The following is an 18780-nucleotide window of genomic DNA, read 5'->3' on the forward strand; positions in this document are numbered from 1 at the left end:
CCTATCAACCCAAATCACAGGTTTCTTAAGTAACCCTCACCTGTTTCCTCTCCACCTGTGAGCTGGTTATCCACCTCCATTCCTCAAGATTATTCCACAATCTCCCCTTCAGTAACTCATCCACACTCTCACTCATTCTTTCCCATGCCATCGTTTAATTTTTATGCCTCCTTGTTACCATGTCCAACTCCTCACACCCCAAACTCTTTGGTAGTTTGTGAACACGCTGCCAATTTCGCACCTCCCGAAGCCCAAAACACATTTCATGATAGTCTGTGGCTCTATTCTGCAGGTAATGTTCAATTAAAGTAGTGCAGGATTTTCAGCAAGCATGAGAACAACTTCACCTGCAACACAGAACTTGCTTTTACCACTTTTATGTCTGAGAACTACACTGCACTCCCAACCCACTTTTTTACAGCACGGTGACATCGCGCTGTTATATAATTGGTTATTCTGACCTGTGTCTTCTGTCACACTTGTGGCCACGTACATCCCTTTGATCTGAGGGCTATAAATATAAATTTGTCCAACGTCACAACTCTTCCCATCATGCATGCTAATTCACCGTGTCTACATTTAAATTTTTTCATCATTCTTAACCAAGACTTTTACTGCCCCTAGCCACGCGATATCGAAGTATTCGCTTCTTGTTATTTTATAAACCCGATAAAATCACGCAACCCACTTCCACAATGTAAAGCAATTTAAAGTTAATTTTAATGAGCCAGGCTGCAAAAGTTTGCTGACACCATTTAACAAAGTTAATCTCGTATTACAATTCATATCAAGCTATTTTAATTCCCCATTTCGATCCGAGACTACAACCAAACCATGAAAGGAAATGTCCCACCAGCCCAAGGAGAAACGAATAAGCTGCACAAACCAGTTTTGCTTTTCCTTCGGCCCAAGACATCTTGACACACTCCAAATACAACTTAAAACTCCAAAGAATATTTCACTTGCAACTCAAAGATCGGTTCAATGTGTTTATTAGCAACATACTGTACAGTGTACACAAATATTAATATCACAACACAACTACCCAATCATGAGCATGACCGAAAAGCTCAAAAACAAATGTGAAGACACCACAAACAAGGGTTTCAATGGATATCTGCAATCCAGCCTCAATATGAATCTTACATCAACAAAGTACTTTTTCTTCTTTTAATACAAGCTAAACCCAAATAACCACCTCAAGTCAAAAAACAAGTATATACGACAAAAATAAATCCAGACATCAGAAAATGGTACTGGGTCAGGAAGTTGTTCATTTCAAAACAGCAAAGCAGAGACAAAGGACGACACTTCAACTTCGAGATCATGAAATATGGCTGCCGAACCACGTGACCAATAAAATCAATTTTTCCCCATCCCATACAATTTTTCATACCAATCAGACAAAGCGTTTGACGTGTGCAATGACATCGCAACGAAGCCACTGATGACAAAAAAGTCACTTATTTCCATGGTGAGTACTTTACATGTGCCAAGTTTCAAATTTTTTTCAACCCACCTTGTTGTGATCGTTGAAGGATTCTACCTGGCCAATTGTGGAATCCTATTTGACTTCAGAGTTTAACGTTTGTCCGATTTGGTTATAAAATCCTGCATAAAACCCATTGACACTGATAACCGATGTCCACACAAGTCCTTCCTTGTGAAAATTTATTTTCTAATTATCCACCATACACTTTTCACCCTCATACAATGAACTTAAGAATCCCCATTGATTGCAATATTATTTGGTTCTATTTAATTTATTCTTACTTTAGTTAACAGTTTGACCAACCCAATTCAATTCACTTCCACATTACATCAGAGTTTTATTCTAACTTGGTACTTGGTCAGTTCCAAGGAGTACAAGCCACTGAGATTCTAATACTTCCTCAGGTACTTGCACTGTTGATTTTACATTTCAAAGCATTTTATACTTTCATAAGAGAGTGGTGGGGGCTACCAACCCAGACTACAGACGTGTCCTTTAGACGAGAAGCCACTTCGTACATTTTGAGGCAAAGGTTCGCTGTTATCAGCTCAGGTCACTCCGCTCCAGACCATCATCATTTAGGGCAAAAGTCTCTTGGCCAGAAAGGACAGCCAATTCAACTTGTAGCATAAAAGTTGCATTTCTAAAACTCCATTTGTTACAATTTAAAATACATTAATATAATTTTTTTCCCCCCCCCACACCCCCCATGGAGTGATTTCAGTGATACAGAGGTCCAAAGTTTACTTTTTTTTCCAACATGGGCTGCCACACCACTTGTCGTGACGAATGACAATCATAAAAATATTCCACATGAGTAGTCACGATGGTGAAAATTTTGTCAATCAGATAAGCAATTGCAGAGAAAACAAAAATTAGCACTTATGTGGAATCCGAAAATAATACCTCCGGTGACTTCGTCAATGGAGGCATTTAATTAAAATAAAATAAAATAAAAGGTAAACCCAGAGAATCAAAAACCACTGCCAATAAACCAGCCACCAGGCTCAGGGATGTGCCTTTTGACACCGTTTGGCTTTCTTTACCTCCATCATGAGGTCATGCAGGTAGTGAAGCTCTCGCGACAGCGCATCGGCTTTACCACGAAGCTCACGATTACGACTTTCTAATTCTTCTTGCTCCACAGACACTGCCTCACACTCTTGGCGTTTACGTTGTCTGTAACGCAGCGCTGCAGTTTTGTTCTGCTCCTTTTTCTTTAACCGACGATTGTTGAGGGACCCAACCACCTTGAGATTGCACTCAAAATCACTTTCCTCACATTTCACAACTGCATGCATCCCCGAGATTCTTCTCCCAGACTTGCCACCTTTCCGTGTTGAGCATTTAATTTGAGCCGGCAGATCCTGTTTTACCTCGGCTACGACAACCGGTGGATCGACTTTCGGCAAGAGGTCAGAAATATCGTGGACGTCAATAACATCCAACGCATTGGTGAGAAGACTCGGGCTCTTGGGAACACTGCCAGTGGAGGGGCTAGGACACTCAGTTTCAAGCTCATCAGGAACCAAGGAACCCATGGGATGTGATACCAAACCCATTTTGCCGGTTTTTGGAAGCTTAGCTATTGGCAAAGGGCTGCGAGGTGCTACCTGTTCAGGGGAAACCGGATCTGGGGGAATGCAATCATCGGCAAATGATTCGAGGAAAGAGTCACCAAAAGGCAAGGTGAGGTCAGCAAAGGGTGCAGGACTCTGCAGTAAGGAAATGTTCTCTGTCCACGGCATGCTGCTGAAATCTATGGACGACAAGTACGAACAGTTCAGACTTGCTTTGTACAACAAAATAGGAGAGGGACAACTCAAGAAGTCAAATATGGTCAATCACTTACCGAATATGTCTCCATCCTCATCTGTCAAACTGTCACCATCCTGAACCTCTGACCCTCCCCAGTACCCACCACAATCACCCAGCAAGGAGAGAGAGCCAGGGAGGACCCCGCAAAACTCCTCCGACATCATAGCCAAAATGTCCTCCATCATAGGACAACGATATACTTGTTCTTCCACTTAGAGTGATAGTAAAGAAACCATAATGGGACCTGGAACAACATGTTACAATTAATCAAGGAGGGTGGGGGAAGAAAAGAGGATTTCTGCATCACCTTTTTATCCTTGACACTTCAAGTCTCCCCATTCACGATTCAGAAATAAATGTCACATGGTGGGAATGATTGACTTGTACAATACTGCTGTGTCTGCGATACGTCTCCCCCCCCACCCCCCAATATTTCCGCAGGGTGCTCAAGGTCCGCCAGCAAACCCCTTCTGGTAAAACTACCAAAATCACGAATCACTGCTCACCTTCACCTATTCCTCTCCCCCCCCCCACCTTTGGAATAAACCCCCACACTCTCTTCAATCCAACTCTTCCCTCCAGGCCTTCAAAACAGTCTACTACCATCTCACATCTTCCCCCATACAAATCCTCAATCTTTTCTACCCCTGTTAATTTACCCCAAACCCACCTCCTTCAAATTCCCTGCTTTCCTTCCTAAAAGTCCCTGTAATGCCCATCTTGTTAACCTCCTCCATCAAAGATGGATGGAGGTTACTGTTTTCACCCCTGTCTGTTTGTTTGTTTTTGTTTGTTTGTGAACAGTATGATGGAAAAACTCCTGGAAGGATTTCGACAAAACTTGGTGGGGGGTTAGGTATGGTCCAAGGATCATGCCATTAGATTTTGGACTTGGTCCAAAGTCCAATATGGCCGCTATGGTGGCCATTTTGAAAAAATATTTGAATTTTTGTTTTTTGCAATTCTACATGTTTTAAGTGATTTCCAACAACAAAAAAATTGTTCGAGAAAAAAAAAAAACACAAATTTTGCAACTTTTTTTTCAAAAAAAATGATTTTTTTTTTTTTTGGCATTTCTACATGCGCGTCGATCTAGTTTAGTTTATTCAATCGTGGTTCAGTAGAGTCTGATCCGTTTTGACCTACAATGAATAGGATATCAGGTTCATTTAAGTGACCCAGCAGTATTGGCGGCGGAGGTTTTGCACTCTTCTGAGTGCTCCCCCTCTAGTTTACCCTGTGTTCTTCACCCCATCCCTCTCCGTTCCACAGATTTCCTAATGTCTGTTCCCCACCGTTTTTTTTTTTTCCTTCCTCTTCCACCCCTCGTTGTATGTTCTGTGTGTTAGCTCTCATACGAGCCTTGTATTTATTGACATCGTATTAAAAAAAAAAAGAATAAATAAATAATAAAAACGAGATCTTTATTCATTTGATGATCAAGAACAAGTTATTCTTTGTGAATGGACAATCCTGCGCAAAGATAACGGAACACCAACCGACACAAGGTTGCAGAAGGAAGACAGTTTTGTAACCAACATGGATCTGTGACGTCACTGTTGGATGGCCCGCAGCCATTACGACAGTGCGGCACCTCTGGGCATGGATTACAGATGTATTCCACTGAAATTTTTCACGACAGATACATGTAGTTGTCTGAAGCTCAATTAAGAGTCTTTTCAGCAAACCATTTTCAAGCGGTCCAAGATCAGGACAGTAATCATGCCGGTGTCATACAAATAACCTTTCCACCTTAATTGAGAGAACGTGCAATCACCCAACTTGGAAAAACTATGTATTTAATTAAAATAAATTGACTACATCCCCGCCAGTGATCCGAGATAATCAGCTTTGCTGAGAGTCGAGGAATAAATTAATATTTTTGCATGTAATGGCGAGCTTTCAATGTACCAGAAGTCATGACAAGTACGTACACCATGGCTGGACCCGCAGGTATCAAGGTGCAATTCTCCAACGCATCACCGAACGAACTGCTATCCATGAGCCAATAGGATCTTCATATTTCTGGACTCGTGCACTCTCAAGCTGCCAGGTGTGCCGTGCCTCCTCAAGAGTCGAGTCGTGGTCGATTGGTTCGTTTTCCCTTTTGAATAAATGTCTTGGTACAAAGTTAATCTTCCACCAAGAGAAACAATCACTCTTCACATGAAGAGGAACTCGCTTTCAGAAAGCTCGAATAGTTTTGTTTGTTTGTTTGTTTACCTCTGCCACCAAAGGAGGATTGAGGTTATGGATGTTTTCACCAGTGTTTGTCTGTGAACAGAATATCTCAAAACGTCATGGACGGAGATTGGAGGATACTGGTGTGTGACAAGGGCGAATCGATGACATTTTGGTGAAGATCCGGCCCATTAGTGGGATATAAAACCTAAACTGTCCAGCCTGGAAGAGGTATGTGCTCTAGTTTTGTTTTTGCAGACATCTACATATGGTCTTCTCGATCGATCTTCAAAAAACTTTTTTTTTAAACCTCAAAAACAAATTGCTGAGGTCCATCCAAGGAACATCTAACCCTGAACTTCACACACTTAAACTTGCCTATTGAACCACAAGGATGGTTAAAAAAGCCACAAATTAAACTGGAAATGGAGGTAACGTTGAACCATCATTAATAAAATGAAGAGTCTACACATATCACAGCGTCGAATGGAAGGATATCAGCTGACCATCCCTTGTGCGTCAATATCCTGCGGTCTCCAACCCACCCCATGAACCTCACACAAAGAAAAACCCAGAGTGAGGATTAAAACAGTGCTAAGGCCTGAATCTGAAGATATACATCAGAGGTCCACATTGAGAAACAACTCACCAGAGATGATGTCATGGGTGCACAAAAACAATAACCAATACTAGAGGGGGAGCACTCGGTGGAGTGCAAAACCTCCGCCGTCAATACTGCTGGGTCACTTAAGTGAACCTGATATCCGATTCATTGTAGGTCAAAACGGATCAGACTCGACTGAACCACGATTGAATAAACTAAACTAGATCGACGCGCATGTAGAAATGCCCCCCAAAAAAAGTTGCAAAATTTCAAAATTTTTTTTCTCACAATTTTTTTTTGGGGGGAGGGGGGGTTGGAAATCACTTAAAACATGTAGAAATGCAAAAAAAAATTTCAAATATTTTTCAAATAAAATGAATTTTTTTTGAAAAAAGTTGCAAATTTTTTTTTTGTTTGTTTGGAAATCACTTAAAACATGTAGAAATGCAAAAAAAAAAAATTCAAATTTTTCAAATAAAATGAATTTTTTTTGAAAAAAAGTTGCAAAATTTTGTTTTTTTTTCTCCAACAAATTTTTTTGGGTTGGAAATCACTTAAAACATGTAGAAATGCAAAAACAAAAATTCAAATATTTTTTCAAAATGGCCGCCATAGCGGCCATATTGGACTTTGGACCAAGTCCAAAATCTAATGGCATGATCCTTGGACCATACCTAATCCCCCACCAAGTTTCGTCGAAATCCGTCCAGGAGTTTTTCCGTAATACTGTTCACAAACAAACAGACAGGGGTGAAAACAGTAACCTCCGTCCATCTTCGATGGCGGGGGTTAACAAGTAAGCTGGGACGATCGTTGCGATTTGATAAATTGTTTATTCCCTGTGGTTTAACCAATTAGAAACATCTAGTTTTTCTCCCTTATAAAAGCAACGAGGAAGTTGATCGACGTGAAATCGATATATTTAAACACGAGTAACGTCTCACTCCCCTCCTTGGAATGAATCATGGCGTCAGTGAAATTCCACGTGTACATGCACACCTTCTCACCCAAACCCAACCCTCACTTTAAAAATAATTAAAAAAAATTTATAATCAGGTTTCACAAGCCCACACCCTTTATATTCAAATGTGACATGAACCAAACATGAATACATGACTATCAGCTTTTGTTTGGGTAATCCCCCCCCCACCCACACCCCACCCCTAACCATCAAGGGGATAAGGGATCACGAGCTCCTCCACCAAAGGTTGTGTTTTCACTCCTGTCTATCTGTCTGTCTGAAGGATATATCAAAAATGTTGTGGCCAGATTCGGACAAAACGTGGACAGGTTGGGTGTGTGAAAGACTAATGAATTACATTGTGGTGAAGATCTGATCCATCAGTGTGATACAGAGTAAACCGCTCAACCTGGAGGAGGTACGCGCTCTACAGGGTGCCATTCTTGGTTTTAATTGTGCTCACAGGTACGCCCCCTAATGTGTCACAGGTACCTCCCCCCTTAATGTGTCACAGGTACCCCCCCCCCCTTAATGTGTACCAGGTACCACCCCCCCCCTAATGTGTCACAGGCAATCATTGTCACAATCGGTAAAAACCACACCCGGTGGAACATCGGCTTGAGGGTCCTCTAAGAGTCTTGGAAGCCGGCGGTTCGAACCCCTTTCAACTAAGAGTCAACAAAGATCCTTAATGGTCACAGCATTTAAAGAACGGCCCGTGTAAAATGAACCCTCGTTCGAGAACAAATTGGAGGGAGTCGGCGTCATGACGTCACCGCGTACGTGTCGCAAGCGGGACACGCTTTGCGCGCCATCTTGCCCCCATTACCTCAGGAAACACCAGGGGTCAAAAAACGAGCCGAGGGAGCCGATCGCTTCGGGAACACACAACACAAAAAGGCAAAAGTCGTACAGAACCAGACGGGGCGAGGGGGTTTCGGATCGAATCGGATCAAAACAAATAAAACCACCGAATGACATTTTAATAACCCATCGAGAGAAGCCTTGTGTACTTACTCCATATTTGCTGTCGACGCAGGGTCACACTGCTTGCGCAGGTAGATCAGTTTGCCATTGTGCCTGTTACACGTCACCAGAAACAACCACGCTGAATAAAAAAAAGAGAAGAGTACGACGTCTGACACGCGCTTTTATATACGTCACCGGTTGTATCAACCCGCGCCAGGGAAGGGGGGGAAGGAAAAAAAAAACTAGTTCCGATTGTAAATCATTTAAAAAGCAGTTTCAATGCGCTCTGGTAGAACCAGTACACCCGTCCTTTAAACGATACACAAAGATATCTCTCATTACAGTTGTACTCTAAACCCTTACGTTTTTTCATCGTTGCCAGTGCGCATTGACACACATTCACAAGGAATGCGTGTTGACGTCATCGCCTTACGCTGTGCCATGAACGCCTCGTTCAGATTGGCTGGAAACGCACAGAGACTCGCCCGATATGACGTCACACGGGTGTGGTCCAAACAAGTTTCCGACGGCTTTTGGCATTTCCGGCAGGAGACGCGTCGACTGAAAAGGGACGTGTGTTATCAGTCGACCAATCACAAGTACCGTACGGGGTATAATCAAACAACACATCATCATCATCAGATCATTTTAAAGGCATTTTTCCCTGAGCAGGGTTAGCTTTTGCGGCCTCCATGACAATCGTGGTTCCCTTTCTTGTGGTAATGTTTTTACGGCCGGATGCCCTTCCTGACGCCAACCCTCGAGTCGCCTTCGACACGCAGGGATAATTACCAGGATACTGGTGCTCATTTCGCCGACCTCGGAAGGATGACAGGTTCAGTGGCCAAACGGGGCTGGAACTCAGGATCCGAGTATCCCAAGCCACCCCCCGAACCACGAAGCCAACACCAGGCTCAAATCAAACAAAACATGTAATTAATTTAATAGGGGAGTGGGGTACACAACCTGCAAGACTACAAGAGACTACAAGAACACTATAGTTATGGTGAGGAGGGGGCGGGGTGGGGGGTCGGTGGACACAACAAGAACATAGAGAGAAGAGAAAGAGAGAGGAGAGGAGAGGAGAGGAGAGGAGAGAGAGAGACACAGAGAGAGAGAGAGAGAGAGAGAGAGAGAGAGAGAGAGAGAGAGAGAGAGAGAGAGAGAGAGAGAGAGAGAGAGAGAGAGAGAGAGAGAGAGAGAGAAGGGAGAGAGAGAGAGTGTGAGGGGAGGAAGAGAGGGGAGGGGAGAAAGAGAGGAAAGGGGGAAAGAGGAAAGGGGGAGAGAGATCAGTGCATTCCACATCCCTTTCGTTGGATGTCCGCCAGAAGAGCTCGAGGCAAGAATTAATTCGAGAAGCTTAAAATAGGTTGAAACCGTTTTTATAAGTCATTACCACTCATTTAACAACAAACCAACGATTATATTTGGACGTTCTCCTTTCAGTTCGTTTCACGTCTCCAAAATGGCGGTGGACGGATGGAGTGACGTCACAAAAAAAAACTGTCGATAAACCACTCGGTTACCTGATTAGTCATAATTATGAAAAGATTGATAAAACAAAATTTTGATTATTTTACCGATTTAAATATTTTTTTTTGCGAACGAACTGTTGATCACATTAACTTGTCTTCAAACAAACTCAAATGAGCTACGATCCTCGTCCTCTTAATGATGACATCATAAAAACGACTATGACGTCATTGTGATGTATCAGGTTTGTGATAAATTATCCGTGCTAATGCCCGGCTTGATTCCCGCAAACAAAATTCAAACAGCTTGCCGAGTTTCGGAGATAATGGTATAGGCGATTTCCATTAGCGGCGATATTATGACGTCAACTTTTTTTCTGGGAAGAATTTCCAAAATCGGCGATGGTTACTGCCTGCGCGTGGGCTTTCTGTATATACATGGCAAGTTTCACGGAGATCCGATGAAAACTCTGGGTTGTGAAACAATAAAAATGTCAAAAAATAGGAATGACGTCATAAAATTGATATGACGTCATAGTGACGTATCATATGTGCGGTAATTAATCTCTGCTAATGCCCTGTTCGATTCCCACAAACAGAATTCAAAAAGCTTGCCGAGTTTCGGAGATAATTTTTTAGGCGATTTCCATTTGCGAAGATATTTTGACGTCATAACTTTTTTTCTGGGAGGAATTTTCAAAATCGGAGATGGTTACTGTCTGCGCAGGGTATTTTTACATATATGCGCCAAGTTTCAGGAAGTTTCGATGAAAACTGTAGGATGTGAAACAAAAACGTCCACAAGAACAACAACGTGAGTTGGACTTGGACATCCTCCACGAGGATCTAAAAATTCATAATGTAAACCGGTTTAAAAAAAAAAAAATGGTCACGTGACTAAAGAGACAGGCCTGGCAACTTGCGCTGCCCCCTTCAGTCGACAGTTCGCCTGTCAAACATTCAGAAATCAGCCAATCCGTGACCACGCCTGTTGCTCGCGAGAGCGATGATTGGTTCATATCGCGCCACGTGATTAAACGAGTCGGTTCGTCGAATCACCGGATAATTGAGTGGAGCGCGACTCGTTCAGGATGAAACCTTGAAACAACAACAACAACAACAACAAAAAACATATAATAAAATTCCCCCCCTCTTTTTTTTTTATTTTTATTATTTTTATTTTTTTTTTCCTTCCTCTCGATGTTTATGGAATATTATCGATTTTGTACGAAAATTGTTCAATTTATCGAAGAGAAACCACAATGAGAAGATCTCGATTCGATTTATACTGCTGATCGGAATTGCGTGCGGATGTGACACGGCGTGTTGGGTTAAACGCCCATTCGCCTCACGAAACCTCACATTTTGCTCTGCACTGACTTGGTTGGGGTCGTCACGTTTGGATCCCATCATGAGGTTTGTGAAACCTGTGAAGAATGTGACGCGGGATAAAGATTTAAGTGTTGACGGACTATCTTTTTTTTTTTCAGGCGTTTTGCTTACTCCAACAAATTTGTACGAATGGGTAAACTCGGCGAGAATATGTCTTCGTCGCTTGTGTATTATGATTATTATAATGTTGTTATGATTGTAACCGATTGTATTGATGAGCCTGTGTTGTGGCGTTTCGGAATTTTTTTAAATCGTGGCGGGCGAGTGGCGGTTCGAGTGTAGTTTCATGCTGCCAGTGCTGTGGGTGTTGTGGTTCGTGGCGAACGGTCTTTGCGGCTCGGAGGCCTCGGCTCTGTTTGGCGCCTATAACGGTACAATGACCAAACGTTGTTTGATTGATTTAAAACGACATTCAGCCCCTTCGCCTTCGGTTGCCGTTTTATATTTGTACATTTTTTTTCGCTCAGTTTTACTTCCTTCGCCCGTTCTTCTTTATTTTCGATCTTCACCCAAAACCCATTCGCCTTTTCTCTTCCCCATCACTCTGGATCGTCACCCAACTTCCGTCTTCAAAATAGTTCCAGTTTCTCCCTTCCCCCCCCCCCCCTGCTCCCTTTACTCCCCTGATCAAATATACATACACAGTATATGTGTGTATATATATATATATATATATATTTTGTTCTCTCACGGTTTGCACCGAAATCCTCACCCCAACGATACCTCTCACCATCACCCTCACAGCCCCACAATACGTCTCACATCCACCCTCCACACGACATGCCCTTATTTGCCTCTGCTTACTCCCCCCCCCCCGACACGAGATTCCCCTCTTTCCTTCTCCTCCCCCCCCCCCCACGAGATGCCCCTCTTTCCCTCTCCTCCCCCACGAGATGCCCCTCTTTCCCTCTCCTCCCCCCACGAGATGCCCCTCTTTCCCCCCTCCGACCGCACGAGGTGCCCCTCTTCCCCCCCGACCGCGCGAGGTGCCCGTCTTCTCCCCCCGACCGCGCGAGGTGCCCGTCTTCTCCCCCCCGACCGCGCGAGGTGCCCGTCTACTCCCCCCGACCGCGCGAGGTGCCCGTCTACTCCCCCCGACCGCGCGAGGTGCCCGTCTTCTCCCCCCGACCGCGCGAGGTGCCCGTCTTCTCCCCCCGACCGCGCGAGGTGCCCGTCTTCTCCCCCCGACCGCGCGAGGTGCCCGTCTTCTCCCCCGACCGCGCGAGGTGCCCGTCTTCTCCCCCCGACCGCGCGAGGTGCCCGTCTTCTCCCCCCGACCGCGCGAGGTGCCCGTCTTCTCCCCCCGACCGCGCGAGGTGCCCGTCTTCTCCCCCCCGACCGCGCGAGGTGCCCGTCTTCTCCCCCCCCACCGCGCGAGGTGCCCGTCTTCTCCCCCCGACCGCGCGAGGTGCCCGTCTTCTCCCCCCCGACCGCGCGAGGTGCCCGTCTTCTCCCCCCGACCGCGCGAGGTGCCCGTCTTCTCCCCCCGACCGCGCGAGGTGCCCGTCTTCTCCCCCCGACCGCGCGAGGTGCCCGTCTTCTCCCCCCGACCGCGCGAGGTGCCCGTCTTCTCCCCCCGACCGCGCGAGGTGCCCGTCTTCTCCCCCGACCGCGCGAGGTGCCCGTCTTCTCCCCCCCGACCGCGCGAGGTGCCCGTCGTCTCCCCCCCGACCGCGCGAGGTCCCCGTCTTCTCCCCCCCGACCGCGCGAGGTGCCCGTCTTCTCCCCCCCGACCGCGCGAGGTGCCCGTCTTCTCCCCCCGACCGCGCGAGGTGCCCGTCTTCTCCCCCCCGACCGCGCGAGGTGCCCGTCTTCTCCCCCCGACCGCGCGAGGTGCCCGTCTTCTCCCCCGACCGCGCGAGGTGCCCGTCTTCTCCCCCACCCCGACCGCGCGAGGTGCCCGTCTTCTCCCCCCACCCCCGACCGCGCGAGGTGCCCGTCTTCTCCCCCCGACCGCGCGAGGTGCCCGTCTTCTCCCCCCCGACCGCGCGAGGTGCCAGTCTTCTCCCCCCCGACCGCGCGAGGTGCCCGTCTTCTCCCCCCGACCGCGCGAGGTGCCCGTCTTCTCCCCCCGACCGCGCGAGGTGCCCGTCTTCTCCCCCCCCGACCGCGCGAGGTGCCCGTCTTCTCCCCCCCGACCGCGCGAGGTGCCCGTCTTCTCCCCCCCCCGACCGCGCGAGGTGCCCGTCTTCTCCCCCCCGACCGCGCGAGGTGCCCGTCTTCTCCCCCCCGACCGCGCGAGGTGCCCGTCTTATCCCCCCCCCGACCGCGCGAGGTGCCCGTCTTCTCCCCCCGACCGCGCGAGGTGCCCGTCTTCTCGCCCCCCCCGACCGCGCGAGGTGCCCGTCTTCTCCCCCCGACCGCGCGAGGTGCCCGTCTTCTCCCCCCCGACCGCGCGAGGTGCCCGTCTTCCCCCCCCGACCGCGCGAGGTGCCCGTCTTTCCCCCCCGACCGCGCGAGGTGCCCGTCTTTTCCCCCCGACCGCGCGAGGTGCCCCTCTTTTCCCCCCCGACCGCGCGAGATGCCCCTCTTTTCCCCCCGACCGCGCGAGATGCCCCTCTTTTCCCCCCCGACCGCGCGAGATGCCCCTCTTTTCCCCCCCGACCGCGCGAGATGCCCCTCTTTTCCCCCCGACCGCGCGAGATGCCCCTCTTTTCCCCCTCCCCCCGCATGAGGTACGCCTCTACACATTCACACACACACACACACACACACACACACACACACACACACACACACACACACACACACACACACACACACACACACACACACGATATTTTTCTTCTCCTCCCCCCTCACATGAATCCTCTTCCCTCCTCTCCCCCCGGTCATTGCCTCCTCTTCGCTCCTCCCCCCCCCATCGTTTCCGCCTCTTCGCCCCCTCCCCCCCGCCTCCCCATCGTCGCCACCTCTTCGCTCCCCTCCCACCTGTCGTCGTTTCCTCTTTAGTGCTCTCCCACCCGTTGCCGCCGCCTCTTCGCTCCCCTCCCACCCCTCGCCGCCGCCCCTTTGCTCCCTCCCACCCGTCGTCGCTGCCTCTTCGCTCCCTCCCACCCGTCGCCGCTGCCTCTTCGCTCCCCTCCCACCCGTCGCCGCCGCCTCTTTGCTCCCTCCCACCCGTCGTCGCTGCCTCTTCGCTCCCTTCCCACCCGTCGTCGCTGCCTCTTCGCTCCCTTCCCACCCGTCGTCGCTGCTTCTTCGCTCCCTTCCCATCCGTCGTCGCTGCCTCTTCGCTCCCCTCTTTTCTTGCTTTTTTTTTTTTTTTTTTGTATACCTTGGTCGAGGCTCGTATGAGAGCGAACACACAACTCACAGCAAGGAGGCATGAGACAAGAGGGGCGGGAGTGGAAGGGACAAAACATTGGGGAACAGACACAGGTGAACTGTGGAAGGGAGAGGGATGGGGATGGGACGGGGAACATGGCGAGGAGAAGATTGACATTACAGGGACTTTCAGGAAGGAAAGCAGAAGAATTGAAGGAAGTGGGCTTGGGTGGATTATCGGGGGTAGAAAAGGTCGAGGATTTGGATGGGGGAAGATAAGAGGTGGTGGTGAACAGCTGTTTTGAAAGCCTGGAGGGAAGAATGGGAAAGAATAGAGTGAGGAAGTTTATTCCTAAGGCGGGAAAAAAGAGGAATGAAAGAGTGAAGATGAGCAGTGATTCGTGATTTTGGTAGTTTTACCAGAAGGGGGTTGTTGGCGGACCTTGAGCGCCCTGTGGAAATGTGGTTGGGACAAATCGCAGAGAGAGCAGGGGGGGCAAGGCTGGAGAGGAGTCGGTAGAAGACAGAAAGACCACCGACTAACCTGCGGTGATTGAGTGAGAGACCCAATGACTCGGCTTCATTGCGGGAGATGCCAATGATCTTAAATGCCCTGGTTTCGACAGCGTGAAGTCGAGAAAGGTGGGAGGCAGGAGCACCAGCCCAGAGGGGAGAGCAGTACTCCATCAGGCTACGGACAAAAGCTTTGTAAGTGGTCAGGAGCTCAAGAGGGCCGAGGAAGGACTTTGCACGACGGAGGATTCCCAGTCGGCGACTGGCTTTTGAGGCAAGGTTGGAAATGTGACTTTCCCAGGAAAGGTCATGGCAGATAGTGAGACCCAGAAGCTTGAAAGAAAAGACTTCTTCCAGAGGATTGTTGAGAAAGTGGATGGGGGGTTTTGTAAACGGTCCTTTCGAAGAGACATAGTGAGAGTGTGAGATTTGTCTGGATTGAAAGACATGTTCCACGTGTTGGACCAGTTTGTGATTTTATCCAGATCTGCAGTGAGCGAAGAAGCTGCTGCTTGCCGGTCTGAGGGATGACAGATGGTACGGCAGAGGGTGGAGTCATCGGCAAAGAGAAATAGAGGATTTTCCAGAGAGTCCGAGAGATCATTGATGAAAACCAGAAAAAGAACAGGGCCCAGAACGCTACCTTGAGGAACTCCAGCCTGCACAGGAAGAGGGGATGAAAGAACTCCATTTAGGGCCACACGTTGACTGCGACAGGAGAGGAAGTCTGCGAGCCATGAGTGGAGATGGCCTTGAATACCATGGGAAGAGAGTTTGGTGAGTAGTGCAGGGTGCCAGACTGTGTCAAAAGCACGTGATATGTCCAGGGATACGGCTCGGATTTCCTGTCTGGCATTGAGGACCTCCATCCATTGATGGGAGAGCAGTAGCAGCATATCCAGGGTAGAGTGACCTGGTCTGAAACCAAATTGATGATTGGAAATCAAGCCATTGGAGAAGAGGAAGGATTTCATGTCTGAAGCGATGATGGATTCCATAACCTTGCTGATGATTGGGAGAAGGCTGATTGGTCTGTAGTTACAGGGATCTGTTTTTGCACCTTTTTATGCAGGGCAGTGATGTTAGCAGATTTCCAAGCAGATGGCAGATGACCTTGGGAAAATGAGAGGGTGAATAGAACAGAGAGAGGGTGAGCAAGAGCAGAAGAGCAGGCTTTGAGGACACGTGGGCTGATGCCGTCTGGACCGGTTGCAGAATCTGACTCGAGGTTTGAAAGCAAGCTCTCCACCTTGTCAGGAGAAAAGGATACAGAGTCCAGGGACAGTTTGGTGCGACTAGGTAAAGTGGGTAGAGATAGTGATGGGTTTGGGACACAAGATTTAGCTGCAAACACCGAGTTTAGACATTCAGCTTTATCACGTGTGGAATCAGCAGTGCGGCCATTTGAGGTAAGGGAGGGGATGGAGGGGGAACATACACCAGAAACAGATTTGATTAAACGCCACCAGGATTTTGAGGAGGGAGAGAGGTTTGAGAGTTCAGACTTGAGATGAGAAAGATGTTGTTTTCTGGCTCTCCTGAGGGTAGATACACACTTGTTCCGAGCTTTGTGGAAAGAACTGAGATTGCCCTCAGTTGGGTTTGCTTTCCATGAGGCAAAGGCAAGTTGTTTCAGGACAACTGCCTCACCACAAGCTTCAGTAAACCAAGGGCGGGAGGAAGGGTAGGACAACTGAACACGAGAGGGGATAAATCTGTGCATGAGGGAGAGCAAGTTTCTTTGAAAGAATTCCCAGGATCAGTTGATGTTTGAGAAAGTAGTGATAGGAGACCAGTCTGTAAGTTTGATGGCTGCTCGGAGACCCTGCCAGTCGGCTTGAGTGAAATGCCAGACTCGACGGCGGTGAGGTGGTTCTCTGATAACAGCCAAAGAGATGTCCACTTTAACAAGGACGTGGTCAGAAGAACCAATTGGAGCGAAGGAAGAGCAGCAGATATTGTCAGGGAAATTTGTCAAAATCAGATCCAGAAGAGATGGAGTACCATTGGTTGAGATCCGGGTCGGGAAGTTGACCGATTGAGTCAGTCCCAATGAGTCACAGAAAGCTTTTGCTGATGTCCCATGGCAGGTGAGAGAGGTACCCACACCTAGCCAACTGGCGTGATGACAATTGAAGTCACCACATAAGAGGAAGAGAGAGTTTGGATGAGAAGATAGAAGATGGTCCATGTTTTCGGAGAGTGAGGTGTAGTGAGGTCTTTCTTTCAATCCCCCCCCTAACCTCTCACAGAATCCTCTTTGCCTTGTACTTGCTAATTCTATGTGACTATGACGTGCTCCCTATTTTCGGTTGTTGTCCACACTGATTTCTGGTGGAGCTTTTCCTCATATTCATGACCCCCCCCCCCTCACCTTCCACTTGTTTGTGTCTTCGTTCCTGTATCTGGGTATTCATTTCCCCAGGTTGTCGTCATTCTCTTTGTTTGTGTTCTTTCTGCAAGAAGTCATTATCTTTGGCAGGTAAACGTGTACCTGTTTGCGCTCTTCCCGCCGGTTGTAACAATGACAAACGACACTACTTTGTATGTTAATTATTCTTTGTTTGTAGGTGTTTCCTGCACGATATGATTAACCCCATCAAGATCTTGTTCTCCTGAAGCAAACACTGTGCTTGGACTACCATGGTAAGCACATTTTGCCGTTTGTTGCACTAACTTGCAGTCACGTGGTTTATCACTTGCACACCAAGATTTTCAAACAACCCGCGAATCGCTAGCTGGAATCTCTGATGTGGATCACTTCTGGATTGGTGGGCACTGTGAATCTCGATACTCTTCCTTCCGTAGCCCTCGTTCATGTGAACTTATCGTTTCGGATTTCCAGTCCATTTGCAGTCATCGGCCCTCTTCTGATGAAGTTCTGTCGCTTTGCTCCCCATTTAGTGGGGCGGCTTAGCCCAAATATTCAAAAGAATTGTGCATTTTGTGATACAAGCACCAAATTTGGCACAAATGTACATTAATATGTTGCGAACATTTTCAGATATTGGGCCACTTGAAATTCTCTCTTTATGTCCACCATATTGGATTTCAAAATGGCCGCCACTTGAAATCTACATTTGCTATTATCTCTGGACGTAATGCAGCTATTGACTTGATTCTGGTATCTAAATGTATGTTATTGGGGGCAAGGAATCCAATGGTACCATTTTCAACTTAATATTATCTATCACAGTCTGTTATATAATTTTATTTGGAAATTATCTAGGCAAATATTGGATTCAACACAATACTTTGAAAAGAATGTCTTAGTTCTGTAAATGTCTTAGGTATAATACTGACATGCTACATGGTCTAGTATTTGAGGCTCGGTGTACTGGTATCTGAGGCTAGGTATATACCGGTACTGAAGATACGTGTACATAAACAGTGTCATGTTAACAAGTTCAGCATTGCCACAAGTACATGTATGTTGTTGACTCATCGTCATGTGCAGTCCCCTTCACACACACAGAGGGCTGTGCACTGAAGGGCAGCCTTTTTGCACTTGCAGCGCCTCACGCACCCTTTCTTGCACTTGCAAGAAACCAGCTCAATGCAGCTGTGAGCTGCCTCAGTTAGCCTGCTCCAGTTAGGTGTGTACTGTCCTTCTCCAGTCCTTGACCAACCCCAGTTGGTTGGTGGAGGGAGCTCTGGTGCTGGCAGCAGTATCTGACCCCACACATGTCCACCTTGATACACTGCCCTCTTGACATGTTCCTCCAGAGCTGCCTTCGTTGGAGGGATGAGCTGCACATTGTTCTTCCTTGCGAAGAGTTTCCTCCTGGCCTTGTCAATGTCTGTGCATTTGCTGGTTCGATCATACAACAAGATCACGAACCTCTCGATGATGCGCATTGCATCGTCTGGTATGTCACGAGGTGCAGAGGACAGCAGCAGCAGCGCCTCAGTGAGTTCTGGCAGAACCGTCCAGACTGCCCACGCAGTCTTCTTGCCATGTCTATGAAAACTAGACACAGTGTCGCCTCCAGTTAGAGCGTGGAACATTGGCAGTGCACGAGCCTTCTCTCGTCCCAATCCAGCTGCTATTTCATGTGCTGCTTGGTATCGGAAACTCTGGCCTGTTCCGAATGCCAGCCACAGTTTGTCT

The 18780-nt window shown here is 47.8% G+C and overlaps 2 protein-coding genes across 3 annotated transcripts in view; one reads left to right on the plus strand and one right to left on the minus strand.

The window, feature by feature from the left end:
• Positions 1 to 975: 975 nt before the first annotated feature.
• LOC147010127 (uncharacterized) lies at positions 976 to 8232 on the minus strand. Its single transcript, XM_085863123.1, has 3 exons — positions 8074 to 8232; positions 3345 to 3554; positions 976 to 3251 (listed from the first exon to the last, which is right to left on the minus strand). The coding sequence occupies exons 2-3, from the start codon at positions 3493 to 3495 to the stop codon at positions 2500 to 2502; spliced, it is 903 nt and encodes a 300-aa protein (XP_085719249.1). The 5' UTR covers positions 3496 to 3554; positions 8074 to 8232; the 3' UTR covers positions 976 to 2499.
• A 2518-nt stretch (positions 8233 to 10750) lies between these two features.
• XPO6 (exportin 6) overlaps positions 10751 to 18780 on the plus strand; it is a 55752-nt gene continuing 47722 nt past the window's right edge. Inside the window, exons 1-2 of one of the 2 annotated variants that reach the window (XM_085862924.1) lie at positions 10751 to 10913; positions 17240 to 17315. In XM_085862924.1, coding sequence (XP_085719050.1) covers positions 17313 to 17315 — 3 coding nt within the window. In that variant the 5' untranslated portion in view covers positions 10751 to 10913; positions 17240 to 17312. Of the gene's footprint in view, positions 10914 to 11120; positions 11261 to 17239; positions 17316 to 18780 lie in introns of those variants that run through there. The other variant, XM_085862925.1, reaches the window with a different exon arrangement.

This window comes from Eptatretus burgeri, chromosome 17 (genome assembly GCF_056783735.1).
Source record: "Eptatretus burgeri isolate ZD-2024b chromosome 17, Ebu_testis_v1, whole genome shotgun sequence".
Lineage (NCBI taxonomy): Eukaryota > Metazoa > Chordata > Myxini > Myxiniformes > Myxinidae > Eptatretus > Eptatretus burgeri.